At 36.2% G+C, this 14,672-nt stretch overlaps 1 protein-coding gene across 7 annotated transcripts in view; it reads left to right on the forward strand.

The window, feature by feature from the left end:
* The window catches only part of NRG1 (neuregulin 1), a 482,754-nt gene that overhangs the window by 415,873 nt on the left and 52,209 nt on the right, over nucleotides 1-14,672 (forward strand). For 6 of the 7 annotated variants that reach the window (XM_072114049.1, XM_072114054.1, XM_072114065.1 and 3 more), the window contains exons 2-3: nucleotides 3,362-3,548; nucleotides 4,884-4,996. In XM_072114049.1, coding sequence (XP_071970150.1) covers nucleotides 3,362-3,548; nucleotides 4,884-4,996 — 300 coding nt within the window. Of the gene's footprint in view, nucleotides 1-3,361; nucleotides 3,549-4,883; nucleotides 4,997-14,672 lie in introns of those variants that run through there. The other variant, XM_072114103.1, reaches the window with a different exon arrangement.

Here is a 14,672-nt window from a genome sequence, read left to right on the forward strand (position 1 = left end):
AGAAAACACACAAGAAGCCAATAGCCCATTACTTCCTTATTTACCATGAGAGCTGGTAATAGTACACACAATGCATTGTAAATCATTGCTAGTGATTAATAAAGAAGACATTTCAGTCCACATTGTGTCTGAGATTACATGTTTGCAGCATGTTGCCACTAGGATGCTGGTGTATAATTCTGTATATCTAAGCATTACTGTAAAAAATTGGTAGAAAAGGCTAGATCTTCCGATCACCAATACGCACCAGATACACATTACATTTAAGGTAAGTAATATGGAAAGCACAGATCATTGGTGGGGCCATAAAAAATAAAGAAGTCTGTCCAGTTTTCCTGTTGGTCATCTCCTGGATGTTAATGTCAGAAAAGATGTGGGAGTTAAGTCTCTGGTGATGTCACCAGCTGTGCCCTATGCATCCTGGCTTTATTCACACTGGTTTTGTGGACTTTGTTTCTTGCACAGGTATCTCCAGTACCAGACAGACCCCATTTGGTTCCATCTGGTTCTACTATGTACATCAACTATACTTTCTTATACGAGGGAACATACCGTTACATTGTGCTGGCATATATCACAGGTTATAAGGTAGGAAGCATATTGCCACTGGTGGGAAGCTAGAAGTCTATTGTCAGGAAAATGTGGATCCTATTTAGAAAGTATAGTTTTTCAGTCCTGGCATTATCTAAGACAATGGAATTGTAACAAGCTTCAGTTGTGAGGTTCTGTTTATTGTAGTACATACGTAACGAATGTAGCTGGCATTGTAAGTTAGCTTGATATCTATCTTTCACTTTATCAATTATGTCACGCAAACCAGGAGGACAGGGGATGACTTTTCAGCGCCTGGAGCATAGCATGGAAACAAGTCCTGCTTTGCTTTAAACTCTAGCACTGTAAAAGCACAGATGTAATCAAGAGAAGACAGCTGTTCAGGTTTTACCTTTTTATGCTGCAGAAATTTAGATGAAAAACTTAAATCACATAATTGTACTCGTGCGTTTCTCAAGTCTTTTGTGTTTACGTGATAGAATAGACTTTATAATATGATTATGAAGAGGATTTGCAGCTAAACGCTCATTATTGAATGTGCCATTATATTTACTCCCTTTATATCCTACAAAAAGGTGATTTGATTCTTGTTAGATCTCAGTGGCAATAGAAGTCTTACATTGAATTTGGTATTTAGAGCCCTGCCCCCTTCATTATCATAGCAAGTCAATACACATTGAAATATTGGTATTATACAATAATATGACGAATATGGTAAGGCCATATGGCCATAAGGCCAGATGTTTGGTGAAATGGTTTAACAAAATAACACATTGTTCTAGATAACTTATATCTTTGTGTATTGGAAAAGTAATATTTCAGGTCAGCCCAGACTAATAATATTTTCATAAAATATTTAAAAATCAGGGCAAAATCATAAAATGTATAAAATATAGATGAGACTTACATCCTTCATGGTGTAAAAAGAGGTATATTTGGCTATATTTCTCTAGATATTTCCTTGTGATGCAATTCTATTGCAGTATACCTGGATTTCTCTAATACATATTTAATAATTTCAGATATTCCATCTGTGATCGTAACCACAATTAGCATGGCTTAAAAGGGACTACTGTGAACATTTAATGTCCAGATGAGATGAAATGCATGTATATGGGAGATGAATTAAATTAAATGTTAATTCTCAGAGGAGAAAACCCATTTAAGGAAAGGTTTTTTGTTATAGTGTAGTAAAAGTGTGCAGTGTGTGTATGTGTGTATATATATATATATATATATATATATATATATATATATATATATATATATATATACATATACATATATACACACACACCGGTGGGGGATGTTGCATATATATGTGTGTGTGCGTGTGTATAAATATACCGTAGGAAAAAACACTTGTTGCTACTTGTTCCTTAGTGCTTGAATGTTATAGGTGTATTTTTTATGCTCATTTCATCTTTTGAAATTAGGGTGTTACTTCTAAAAATGAGAAGTGTCAATAATTCCATTGACTACACATCAGAATGTAGCAATAGCTCCTGAGGCTACATACAAATACTCCACCTACAAGTTCTAGCTCCTATATTGTTTGGCATATTTCATCTAAGAAAATATTAAGTTTATGTACCTGTCTAACAATCTATCCGACCAACTATTTAGAAAAGAGACTGAAGATCCGTCTCTTTTCCAAATGAATGTAACAGCAGGTCTTAGCTAGGCTTATTCACAATAAAGTGGATAGAACACAACCACCTAGATCTTGGACCCCACAAACCATCAAGTTACCCCCTATTCTGTGTATAATTTAAAACCCTTTAATATTTGTACCTTACCCCCAATGTATTCATGCAAGTTATAATATAGCTCATAAAAACTGACTGGAATGTTACTAAAAATCAATTTCTATTGAGCAAAATACACAATTTACTATCCATCTTTCATCTACTGTTTCTATCTGTATAATAAAGTAACCTTACATACAGTTTATTATAAGAAGAATGCTGGCTATATCAAACACTTCCCCTGAGAAAGCTCTTCCTTAGAAGAATATGAATTGGCTTGAATTAGTAAGGTTTATTACCATTGACTAAGGCGTTTTATCTTCTGTCTGTCTCCGAAATGAGGGTCAAAGGCAGATCACAGCAAGCTGTGGCTGCTTTCTTTTTCCTTCTCTATATTTAAAGGCTAATAAAAGCAGAAGAACCACACACACACATAAAACATAAAATGTTACAATGTAAAGTAAAACAGCTTTGTGAAAATATATGACAGATCGATCTCATGAGAAGTCTGTGTTCTTGATATGAAAGTAGAACATGTGGACATTCACAAAAACAATTTACTGTCCATGTAGATGATTGACTTTTGCCTGTGTAACATTTAAGTATGACTTTGTGTTTAGTTTTGCTTTGAAGAGTTAAGGCTACAACAGAATGTGTCTACATCAAGCTGCTGCTTTTCATAGCAAATTGATTTTCTTTTGATATTGCCATGCTAAGCAGCAATGTTATATTGCTGAAATCTGAGGATGAGAAGCTTTTACCTAGGAATATGACATTAGATTTTATTGTCTTTTATGAGACTCACAGCAGAACAAAGTAAGGTCAAAAAACACGAATCTTGTGCATAATCTAATGGATCAATTTTGTTCATCTGTTGTCTGTAATATACCTGACATGACCACAAGTGGCAGTATTGTCTATTGCTGCATCTATTGTGTGATTAAACTATAGGCTGTGCTCATCTTACTCTGAAAATAGCTTTGTATGTCTGATATACAGTCTGATTTCAGTTTAATATTTATATTTTTGGTTCATCTCATCATTTTTTTCTTTTTCCGCAGCTTCACCACCGAAACTAAAGGACATAGAAAGTAAAGAAGTAGACGAGGATAAAAAGTTGACACTTAAGTGTGAAGTTGTGTCAGAGCAGCCTGGTCTAAAATTTAAATGGTTCAAAGAAGATAAAGAAATTGGAGGGAAAAATAAACCAGACAGCAAACCAGCCAACATCAAGATACGAAAGAAAAAGTAAGCTTATATTTTCTGCACATATTTTCTTAGCAGTGTATTGTTGTGCCCAATACTGGCATAGAATGAGGGTTATAATGATGTGGCATGGGTCTTTTAAGTGTTAAATAATGGAAACCAGGGTAAAATTAAGTTCTTTAGAGAGAAGTTATTAGGTATATATATATATATATATATATATATATATATATATATAAATATATACCTGGCTTTGTGGTGAAATTTGAGACTTTTGGCCGCCTAAAAAAGTCCCATATCACAAATGCTAATTGAGACTTCTTTCACCAAAAGTCATAGAAAAATCACCAGAATCTTCCACACAATGCAGCACATTAGGTGACATTTGAAGTGCAAAACCCAGTGATTTCAGCAAAAATTAAAAAAAAATGCAAAAACCCAACATTGACAAGACAGTCACAAAAAAAACCATAAAAACACAGCCAAACACACTGATAACCCAAATGCTCATTGTGCTATAGGTATTGTTTATCCTCATTTTTACTCAGAAATGTGCTGGTTCACACTGCCTACCGGACCTGGTTATGACACACCTTAAAAGACCTATACCTAATAGAGATACCTAATACAGATAATTGGACCTAATGTTCGTGTTGAGGTTTGGGGTTCAGGTCTCCTGGCAAATCATAGGCATGGCTAGTTGCTAGGGGTGTCAGTTTGTCGGATCATCTGTTCACCTGTGTTGCGCAGGCTGAACCTGAAACCTGAATGCAAATATTGGGTCTGCTCATATTAAATGCTTGGCATTAACAACAGCTCTAGTTATGTAAGTTAATTTACACATCTACCATTTAGCTAGGGGTAGAAGATTAGGATGAGTTTATCCATTCAGTCAAATGTTCTGACATGGGGTTTACATTAACCTGCGCACAATTTATTCATGCTTGAACTTTCATTTTGCTAATATTTTACTCTAATCTTACACACAAGTATGCACTACATTCGTGCATGGACTCCAATGGTTTTAAGAAGCCATTTAACATACTTTACAGGCATTCAAGCTCTTGGATTACACTCTTGGGAAACAGCTGTTTTTGGCGTCCTGCAGAGATGGTAGTAATGTTTAAATACCTACATTAGGGGACTATAGTCATTTAAATACACCAGGAAGTGTCTTATATTAGGTTCCTTTCTACTTCACATCTCAGCACAATCTGATCAGTAACACAAAGTTATACAACTATCATACATATTGAAGAAATGCAAACTTGGCATTGCACAGATGACTTTTTCCCAATGTATGCAATGACTGTTGTTTCCTATTATGTTAAATATGTTAGAGATTTTTAATTAGAATATTAATTTTTGATTCCATAGAAAGTCTTCTGAGCTCCAAATTCCAAAAACAACACTAGCTGATGGTGGAGAATATAAATGCACTGTGTCAAATCAGCTGGGAAACGACAGCAGGAGAGTGAATGTCACGATACGTAAGGAAACTTATATATATATATGTTACATTAATAATGTATTATAATAATAAGTATTCATTTGGGGGGCTTGTTTGTCAATGAGTCTTGGGCCTCTAGCAGTTGTTATCATAAAGCAGAGTTTCACATTAATGATGTAACTTTAGTTGTCCCTTCTATAGGTTTTATAATACACATATGTCTCAATAAATGAGTTTGTGTAAAGAGCTTTTCACAGGGTAGGTCTCTAATACCAAGAGTTAGGAACCCCTTAATCAGTTTATATTTGCTGAACTGAGTGGTAGCTGAGTTGCACTACCCAGGTGGTGTTCTCCATTCTCTGCATTGAGTCTGGCACCACAGTGTCTGACCCCTCCAGTCAGATACTGATTACCTTTATCCTGTATAAGTGGTCAATAAAATTAACAGGGAATTTCCTTCAACAGCCCATAAAGTATTTACACTATTCCAATACTGTAGACCATCTTCATCTAAATGTATTATATAAATGAGTGGTACCCAAGTTGACTTTCATGACCTCAGCATATCATCAATGTGGATCGTATGTGTATTGGCACAATGTACACTGTACATGCTTGTAGTGAAATATTTACAGTGTTTTGCCATTTAGATTTATGTGCTGTACATGTAAAAACATTCCCCTATAATTAAATTAGACATGAGCTATGCAAGACCACCACAGTTCACATCACTGCTGGGGATCTATATATCACAATCAACACTGGATCAAAAGTTAAATTTAAACTATAACCAAATACTGAATTTGTTTCATAAAACATGGTCAACAAGGTCAACAAAACAGTAATTCACTACAGAAATGATCAAAGTTCCTTGTGACGGAATGTCCACAGGATCCCATCTGTAGAAACTACATTTATTTACGGTGTCTTTCACGTTTCTTCTTACATTCACAACATTCCTGTAAGGTCAAAGAAACTTGTTTTACATCATGAATAATAGGCATTTCATATTGTCATTAAACACTCATTTGTTACCAGTTAGGCGCATACAGCAGTTCATATTTTTGTCAAATTTGTGGTTACCCTCTCTCATTTGTATTGTGAAATATTATTTGCATTGTAAATACTAATTTGGTCCATTATACATATTTTATAGGTTTTCAAAACAGATGTAGTTATATTTTATTAGCTTAAAATGAATTATGCCAAAATTTGCATTTCTAAATAATTCATTATGTATAAAAATAAAACAAAGATAAACTTTAAACTACCAAGCCTGTAATTATCCCACATTACCTGGGAGGTCCACAGATTTACAGTTAGAGGTGTCTGGTCCAACGAGACCAGCAGGAATGCTGTAGGCCCCATATGAAATTCATGGTGATCATCTGCATTCAGTGATACATTTCAGTAAGTGTAAAATAATCATATGATCATTTATTTTAGACATCTTACCAAAAACCTTCCCAAAAAACAATTGACCAAGTGCATAGTCATCAAACTCAATTACACCAAGGGCCACATCAACCCTATCAAGGGGTTGATAGTACTCTCAACTGAAAACAACTGCTGTGTCAGTAACATTCTCCTTCCATCTAAGTAATACCCTACCTACCCTTCTTCTCTCAACCATTTATTATACTCCTTCCCCCCCATACTGTCCACCCAGCCAACCTTCCCCACCATTGACTGTAACAATCTTAATACCTAACTGACACGTAAGGACAGCATTTCAACGTTATGTACTGAGGCCGTTACATAGGCCAACAGCAGAAGCTTAAATGAAGATCTGGTCGCAGATTACAGGCTTGATTGTGGTGCCGCATCTAAAAAACGAATTCATTTTGTTACATACTGCAGACCTTATGGGCCAACATAAAATATTTGGCCCACAGGCTTTCTGTTTAACTCAGAGGAATAGCAGAATTGAGAGCACTATGGGATTAGGTAAAACTATCTAATGTCATGAATCCTTTCACAGAAATAAATTCAATAAGATATTTATCTAATTGACTGTACAAAAAAGTGGGAAGACGAAAATATTTTGTGTATAATTTCCTATTATGTGACTTTAAGATACAATAACTGGTAAAATAACAGTAAAGCTATTTTCACACAGCCCTATGTTCACCCAGCGACAGCACAGGCAAGCATACAACCTGGCCGAAAACAGCATGGTCTATCTTTTTCCCTTGCACGGTATGGTATGGTGACATGTGCAACGTACCGTGGCCGGATGTTATAGCTGTCTATGGGGACATAATGTTTGTAGCCGGATATATGTCCACACAAAAACATTGTGACATGGGCCTTATACTAATGATTCTGCTCTCATACTTCCTCAACTGTTGCAGCTGATTCTATGGACTTGTTACGGCTTTGAACTTCCCTAACAAGTATATAAATTAGCAGTGGTTACTAATAGATTCTAGTACAGTAAAGAGAAAATAGAATAATCAGTTTCCCCACACTAAAATCCCTATACACCATTTGAGTAATCATTTATGTCACGGGGACACATTTATACGCATTTATACTACATGTCTTGAAACCACTGAATTTAAAACTAGACTTCCAATAAAATATGTTGACATATTTGACATAGATGAGCCCACATTCACATCTATGATATCCTGCATGTGTTGCTTCCCCGCTCAGGTCCACCAGAGTTCACCTTCTTCTTCCTGGTGCATGTAAGTGCATTTTCTTGTAATGCAATTTGAAAGTTAAATCCCGCTCTCAGTCCGAATCAGTTGGATCGCCCACCCCAACTTCTGCTGCATAAAAGCCAGCGCAGCTGCGCCACAAACCGATGGCGTGCAACACAATCACCAGTTAAATACCTGTCACAGCTCTGAAAATCCCGAAAACGTAGGAAAATCTGACGAAAGTCTGGGCACGGACCCTTAGTATATAAGCCCATTGGGCACATGTACCTTTGTTTTGGCTTGCCTTTTTTTTCCATTTTTGTGACATTTTATAGCCATGTGCACTTTTACACCTCCATTGAAAGTTCACCATTATCTAGTTGTCTGCAGTGTGCTCTAAATTATCACCTGGGGCCAGATGTTACCATTGCAAAATTCGCAAACGTCGCAATAGCCCCAAAAATTTGCAGTCCATACCTGTTCTTGGCAGGCTTATGAAAGCTATTTGCAATTTTTTGTGACTCTTTTGTGACTTTTGGCCACAAAATACAATAAAGGCTTGAACTGAGATGTATTGAAAAGGCAAAACTCCTAAGACACCTCTGACCAGCATAAAAGCAGTACAAGAAAAGAAGGAAGGAACACAAAGCCAAAATAAAGATACATGTGCCCAATTTTGTGATTTTTTTCGTTTGTGTGTTAGTTACTTAATATTCAAGACAACCTGCAGAGCTGAATATGGGACGTTTTGAGTGCTTCTACACCAGTTTTCTGCTGTAGGAATACTGAAATAATTGCAATTTCTTGTGCATTGCAAGAAATTGTGATTATTTTGCAATTACGCCACTTCCACAGCATGTGGGCATAGAGGCGCATGGCCAATGGTGGCATGGGTTGACACGTCATGTTCTTGCCCCATGTCTGCACACTTTCGAAAAACCTGCGAACATTTGCCACTTGATGGCTACATCAAGGGGTCTTTGCCTCTTGACATATCTGTTGGGACAGGAGGGTGTGGCCTTTATCATACACGAGCGCCATATGACCTTATGGAGAATGGGTAAAAGAAAAGGAGCTCCATGGAAGAAAATCAAAATGTGGCCCACATACTTCATTGGTTATCTCTAACTAGTTTCACTTTGCTTTGAAAAAATTGGGATAGCATTCATCAGAGTCCATCTGTCTTTGGCCCTACAGAATATTTGTTTGATTATACATTTTTCCTCTGTATTAACCATAGAATTCTTAAACTATTTGATCAAACGGACCAGTGCTACAAATAGCAAAGCCAAAATCACTTCCATGTGCACTGCTATGCACCTTCCATGGTCTGTCATTTGAATAGCAGGGGCCGTTGTGTGTATATTCTAATTTTCCTCATATTTTACTTGTGTGTTGTTTGTTATATGCGTGGATTTGTATAAGAGATAGATAATGTTGGGGGCCCATCAGCATATACCTCTTTAGAGAGGTTAGTAATTTGCATCTGAAGACATAAGGCCATTTTTCAAGAGCATAAAACCTAGAACAGCTATTTTTCAGTGAAAAAGAAATGGCTTTTAGCTAATTCAATGCAACAGAAAGCCGTTTATATTAACCATTGGTGGATAAAAATGCAAAAACCAAAAGAACAAACATAACTATTTACAAAAGCAGTTTATATATAAGAAAAATGACATTGCCAGTATTAAAGGGGATGGAAATAAAATAATGATACAAATTATACAGATATATGTTACTTTAGCTTTCCTCTTGAATTGACACATCCAAGTTTGGCAGGAGATGACCAGATTTCGACATAATATAGTTTTTTAATTACTAATTTAAACTTTTTTTTCCATATTGTATTAGATTTTTTCAAGGTAAGTTAAGGGTGGATGCTTTTTGGCCCCTCTCTTTTCTGTTTGTCTTATCCATCTGAGGGACTGGTTACATAAATAATTGTCCTAATACAAAAAAGATAGAAAATCCCATGAATTAACTATGATTTTATTGCTACAGTGCCCAGATGAGTTTTTTTTTGCCTTAGAAAACATTTTATTTTACTGTATATTGCTCTTTGTATTACTGAAGCCATGGAAGTTAAACATTTGTACAAGAATAACATGTAAAACGTTCATTGTAAAGATTTGTGTGGTAGTTCATTCCATTCTGAGAACACATTTGGCAAGGAGTTTTTAGATCCCTCTAATGGCATGGTTTCCTACTGGTCCTTTAGTTGGTGCAACATGACTATTCTTGAAATGTTCTTTTTGCTCTTTCCAGAGAAACATGCAATCATAGTCGTGATGTTATAGGTTTTAAAGTAAATTACTTTTGCAAACCAGTCCCTTGTTTTCTGGTAGGTACTTAGCAATGCTAAAAAATATTTTGTTTTGGCACATTACCAAGACAGAAGGATAATATATTCTGCATAAAGCTCCTTGGAAGTGATGATGCTGAGTAACCAGAGACTGGTAAACTGCAGCATCATCCACAATGTGACCTTGACAGGACACAAGCTTTTCTGAAACCAATCAGGAAAATGAGATGATAAGGCTTCTAATGCATTGCAATCAAAAATACGGCTGCTGCTTCCAAAAAGGGCAGTCTGGAGTAGAGACTCTGGAGTAAGCAGAAAAGACTGCTGGTGCTGAATTTTGGTTAGGAACAACTCTATCATTGTTAATTCTCAATGCATTCAATTATTGTCTGCCCAATATCATTAATACATTCAAGAAATATAGTCGAAACCATAAATGAAAAGGTCAGCAAATACAAACCATTTGCCTAGTACATATACATGAGAAACTTAAAGGGGAGGGGGTCTACCCTGTTAAAGGTATTCCAGGAAAAAGCATAATTCATATACAAATGGGTCCTATAAATAAGCTAATATGGAATTAGTAGTTATTTAAAATTTTGCTCCCATTAGCAAAAAAATGCTGTGGACATACAGAGAAATGAAGAATTAAAATACTGACCCTTTAATCAGTCTGTTGATTTTCAGACACAGGACAGAAAATGACCACTGGTCACATGGCAACATCACATGTCTTGCACCTCCTTGAGCAGGTTATGTGATCACCACCATGTTTGGCTGTAGTTGGTTGGTTGCAGTGAATCCAGTATGGCCAGTCTTGTGGTGAGACCCATCTCAATGAGATAATGTGCAGTGATGGCAGTTACACACATCATTACTATGGTAACAGGGCAAGACAGTGGGGCAGATTTATCAAGCTGTCTGAAAGTCAGAATATTTCTAGTTGCCCATGGCAACCAATCACAGTTCAGCTTTCATTTTACCAGTGCTCATGAATATTTTAAAGGGGAGCTGTGATTGGTTGCCATGGGCAACTAGAAATATTCTGACTTTCAGACAGCTTGATAAATCTGCCCCAGTGTGTTATATCGTCACTGGGAGCAGAGCATAAGATGCAGGAGAAGTTAGGGAGGACTAAAGGATCATGGGACTTGTAGTTTCCAGTATCGGCCATCTTGGTAATAATGCCTACTTTAGAAAGCCCATAACATTTTGTGAATCATAACATCAAACTATTTAAGCTCCATTTTGTGACTTATGACATTGAGTTTTGTTATATTCATTTATTTATAGAATTATGGGTTTGTGTATCAGACGTTCATATTTCTGGAATATCCCGTTAAGTGATTTGGGAGAGTCTGAGGCTTACCTGGGATGCACTGTATAAACTATAGATATGTCACATCTTTATTTTTGTGTAGCCTGTTGGGGTCACAGGATCTTTATCACCATAGGTCACATATGGATGGCTAATCCAAAGGATATACACTCCTGTTTTTTATTTGACATTTTTTGTTCATAGAAATAATATTTATAACATAAGTATAACTGATTACTACTCAGACAGTTTAAGCATAAGAGATGTGATGTCATTCAATGATGAACTAGGATTCATACTCACATACAACATAAATATTGATTGCCACTTCCTTTTCTTATTGTACATCCTTAAATTTCCCCTTGCATATCCTTTGTTCTTATGGGATTTAAGCCACAGGCAATGTGGTGAGATATCTGTATCTTAGTTGATGCTTTAAGATCGGATGCCTCATAGTTATAGCAACTAATACTAAAAGGATATGTAGGTCAGCTGGGTGCTGTTCATCTTAGTGGTGCTGAATGTTTCTTGAAAGTAGCTGCTGAACAATAGAATATTCTCCTATAATAAGGTTGACTTTAATTGATGACCACTTGGGGCAGATGGAGTCACCTGCAGATTTGTGGCTACTTCACTTCCTGCCAGTTTATCCATTATACACAGACAAAAGGAAAGATGCAAGCTGATACTTGGCAATGGATGTACAGTAGCTTCTTGGTGTTACTGTAAAACATGCTATTTCTCATTGTGTGACTGAAGGAAATGAAGAACATGTCAATGGGAGCTTTATAACACAGGAATGCAATAAGCTTAGTGTGTCATTGTCTGACCATTTCCCTGTTCAGTATCTTTAGGAGCTGATTTCTTTGTTGTAAGCAATGCATTCAGTTAAGCATGGTATTCACAATACTGTGATATTCTAGATCTTAGTTTGTTAACTTTCAGGTGAACTAAGCGAATTTCATCCGATTTCAATTTTCCTTATACATCTGTCATTGTGCAAAACAGAAATTTGCCATTTTTTGCATCTAAACTCTAGCATTTTAAGCAGCCCGCTCCCGGCCACCTATAGTTTTTTTCGGAACTCTCGGACAACCCCTTTAATATAGCCTCCTAGAGTAACTAAGGCGCATCTGAGAATAGCATTGTAATACCAAAATCTTCAGTTGTAAAAAATTACTGTATAGCCCTTCTAATTTCCATTTACACTTATCCTGTTACCAGCATAACATAAAGCTTATTTTCTGTATAAAATGCAGAGACCCATCAGCTAGTAACCGCTATACAATCAGGATGAAGTTGTCTACTCTCGGACACATTTATCTGTGTTGAGTATTAATCATATAATATGAGTCAGGAGTATTGTATATAAGCTGGAATAGTGACTTGCAGGATTCTTTAAGAGAGAGCTGCATTGTGCTGGCAGATATTGCAGGTGAGAACGGCTCTTTTTGTATTAATAATTGTTACTGCCAGGTTATTTTTTGGCATAATTCTTCTCTATTCCATCTCCTAATGCACTGGCAGGATTCCTGCTGCCAATAGCTGGATCTCGCCACTGCAGTGGTAAGTAAGATCGCCTCTGCAGCTCTTTAAATTATGCATCCCACTTCCTGTAACTACATGAGCTTGCAGACTGATTAGATTTTTTTACTGAAGGCTATAGGAATGATCAGTATGTAATGTGGCAGAAACAGCATGAAATAGTCATTATTTCTGCTATTTCTTACATCTTACATTATCCTGCATTAGCTATAGTAGCATAACTATACAGTAGCTAATTATCAGCATGTTCTGCTTAATAAGCTTGCAGCAGGTATGAGATTCCATCTGATTCCTCTACTCTAGGTCTTTTGCTTAAAATTTAAGTGAAGTACATGCAATAAATTAAATGCGATCTCATCTATGTCCACTTACCATTGGCTACCATATTCTGCCTTCTTATAGTCCTTCTGCGTCATAAGCTTTCTTATAGCTGATATAGTAACTTCAGAACCTGGTTATGAGTACAGCTCTTACATGTAAAGAAAATTATTATGATATTGAGTTTATAGTAAAGGATTTCTGATAATAAAAGACCCTAATATGTTTTGTTTTATAAAGCCTCATAAAAATCAGTGTTACATGCCCGGATTGCTTCTAGGGCAGTAAATCTCTAGAATACAGCCCTATACAGTCCACAAAATGAGATGTAGAGCCTTCATACTGTATGCATACATCACTCCACATAGTGAAATCGTCACTAGTTTTGATAAATGTGGGCCAATACTTCTATGCAGGGTGTTTTTTTTATTGCTGTCAGCTGACTTCTGACTCATGGGCTAATAAGTATTTTGCATATGATCTACTGGCAGCAAAGTGAGATATGTGAATCAATCTATATCTCTTAGGCACAGTTCACACGACAAATTTTCTGTTGGGAAAATCAATATCAAATTCGCTCTTGTGTTGGAATCAATGGAAGCATGACATGTCTTGTTTCTGGGATTGTATTGTCTGCTGGAAGAAAAAAAGAATTCTCATGCTCCATAGTAAAAACCAGAAATGGAAAGCCTGACCTAATTTTTACCCAATATGTAACCAAGTCAAATACCATAATGTGAATGTACCCTCTTTGCAGAAGCTATCAGTTTTTCTCCTAACCTGAATGCTTATAACAAAGCATCCTTTACTTTATTATTGTCATTTTCTTGCATATACTTTTTAGTTTGATATTATAAAGTGTCCATATGTGAATTTCTATATCACAAAATAAAAATTCTGGTGCAAAGAGATTACCATACTCACATTAATACACAGTTCACCTCTGATCTGTGTTCAGAATAAATAAAACTAACGAGGAAGTTGATGGTAGGACATGTATCTGGGGGCACAGATTTTAACCCCCTTGACCTGGTGCAGGGTGCTTCTACTTTAAAACAGAGTTCAGTCCATTTCATAAAATAGGGGAACAGCCTAATCAGTCCTCACATTCATTGACTTACAAAACGGATCCAAAGCAGAGAGTTTTAACACCAGTGTATTTTTTCAGACTGTTACAAAACCCTCCCATAATATGTGAGAGCAATTTAATAACTTGATATATTCCTATGGTAATGTCAGATTTCATTTCCAGTGGCTTAGTAAAGAAAATGTCTACAGAACCTATAGGGTGTAAAGACACCAGTGTCTATTTTAGTGAAGTGTGAATAGGAGTGGGTGTATTAATTGGTAAATGATGCTATGTTAATGGTAGCATTCCCTTACAGTGTTTGTGCTAGATGTGAGCACAGTACAAATGGACTATTGGATGTGACATCCCAAGGAGTTATTTATGTCTGCATTATAAAGAAATTCTTTAAAATACATTGGAGCTTGTTTTTCTCCCTCATGTATTAGCAAAGGTATTTTAGATTATGGATTCTTTAAAAATCCATTCTTCCACTGTATAAGTGGCTACTCTATGGGC

This window comes from Engystomops pustulosus, chromosome 1 (genome assembly GCF_040894005.1).
Source record: "Engystomops pustulosus chromosome 1, aEngPut4.maternal, whole genome shotgun sequence".
NCBI lineage: Eukaryota > Metazoa > Chordata > Amphibia > Anura > Leptodactylidae > Engystomops > Engystomops pustulosus.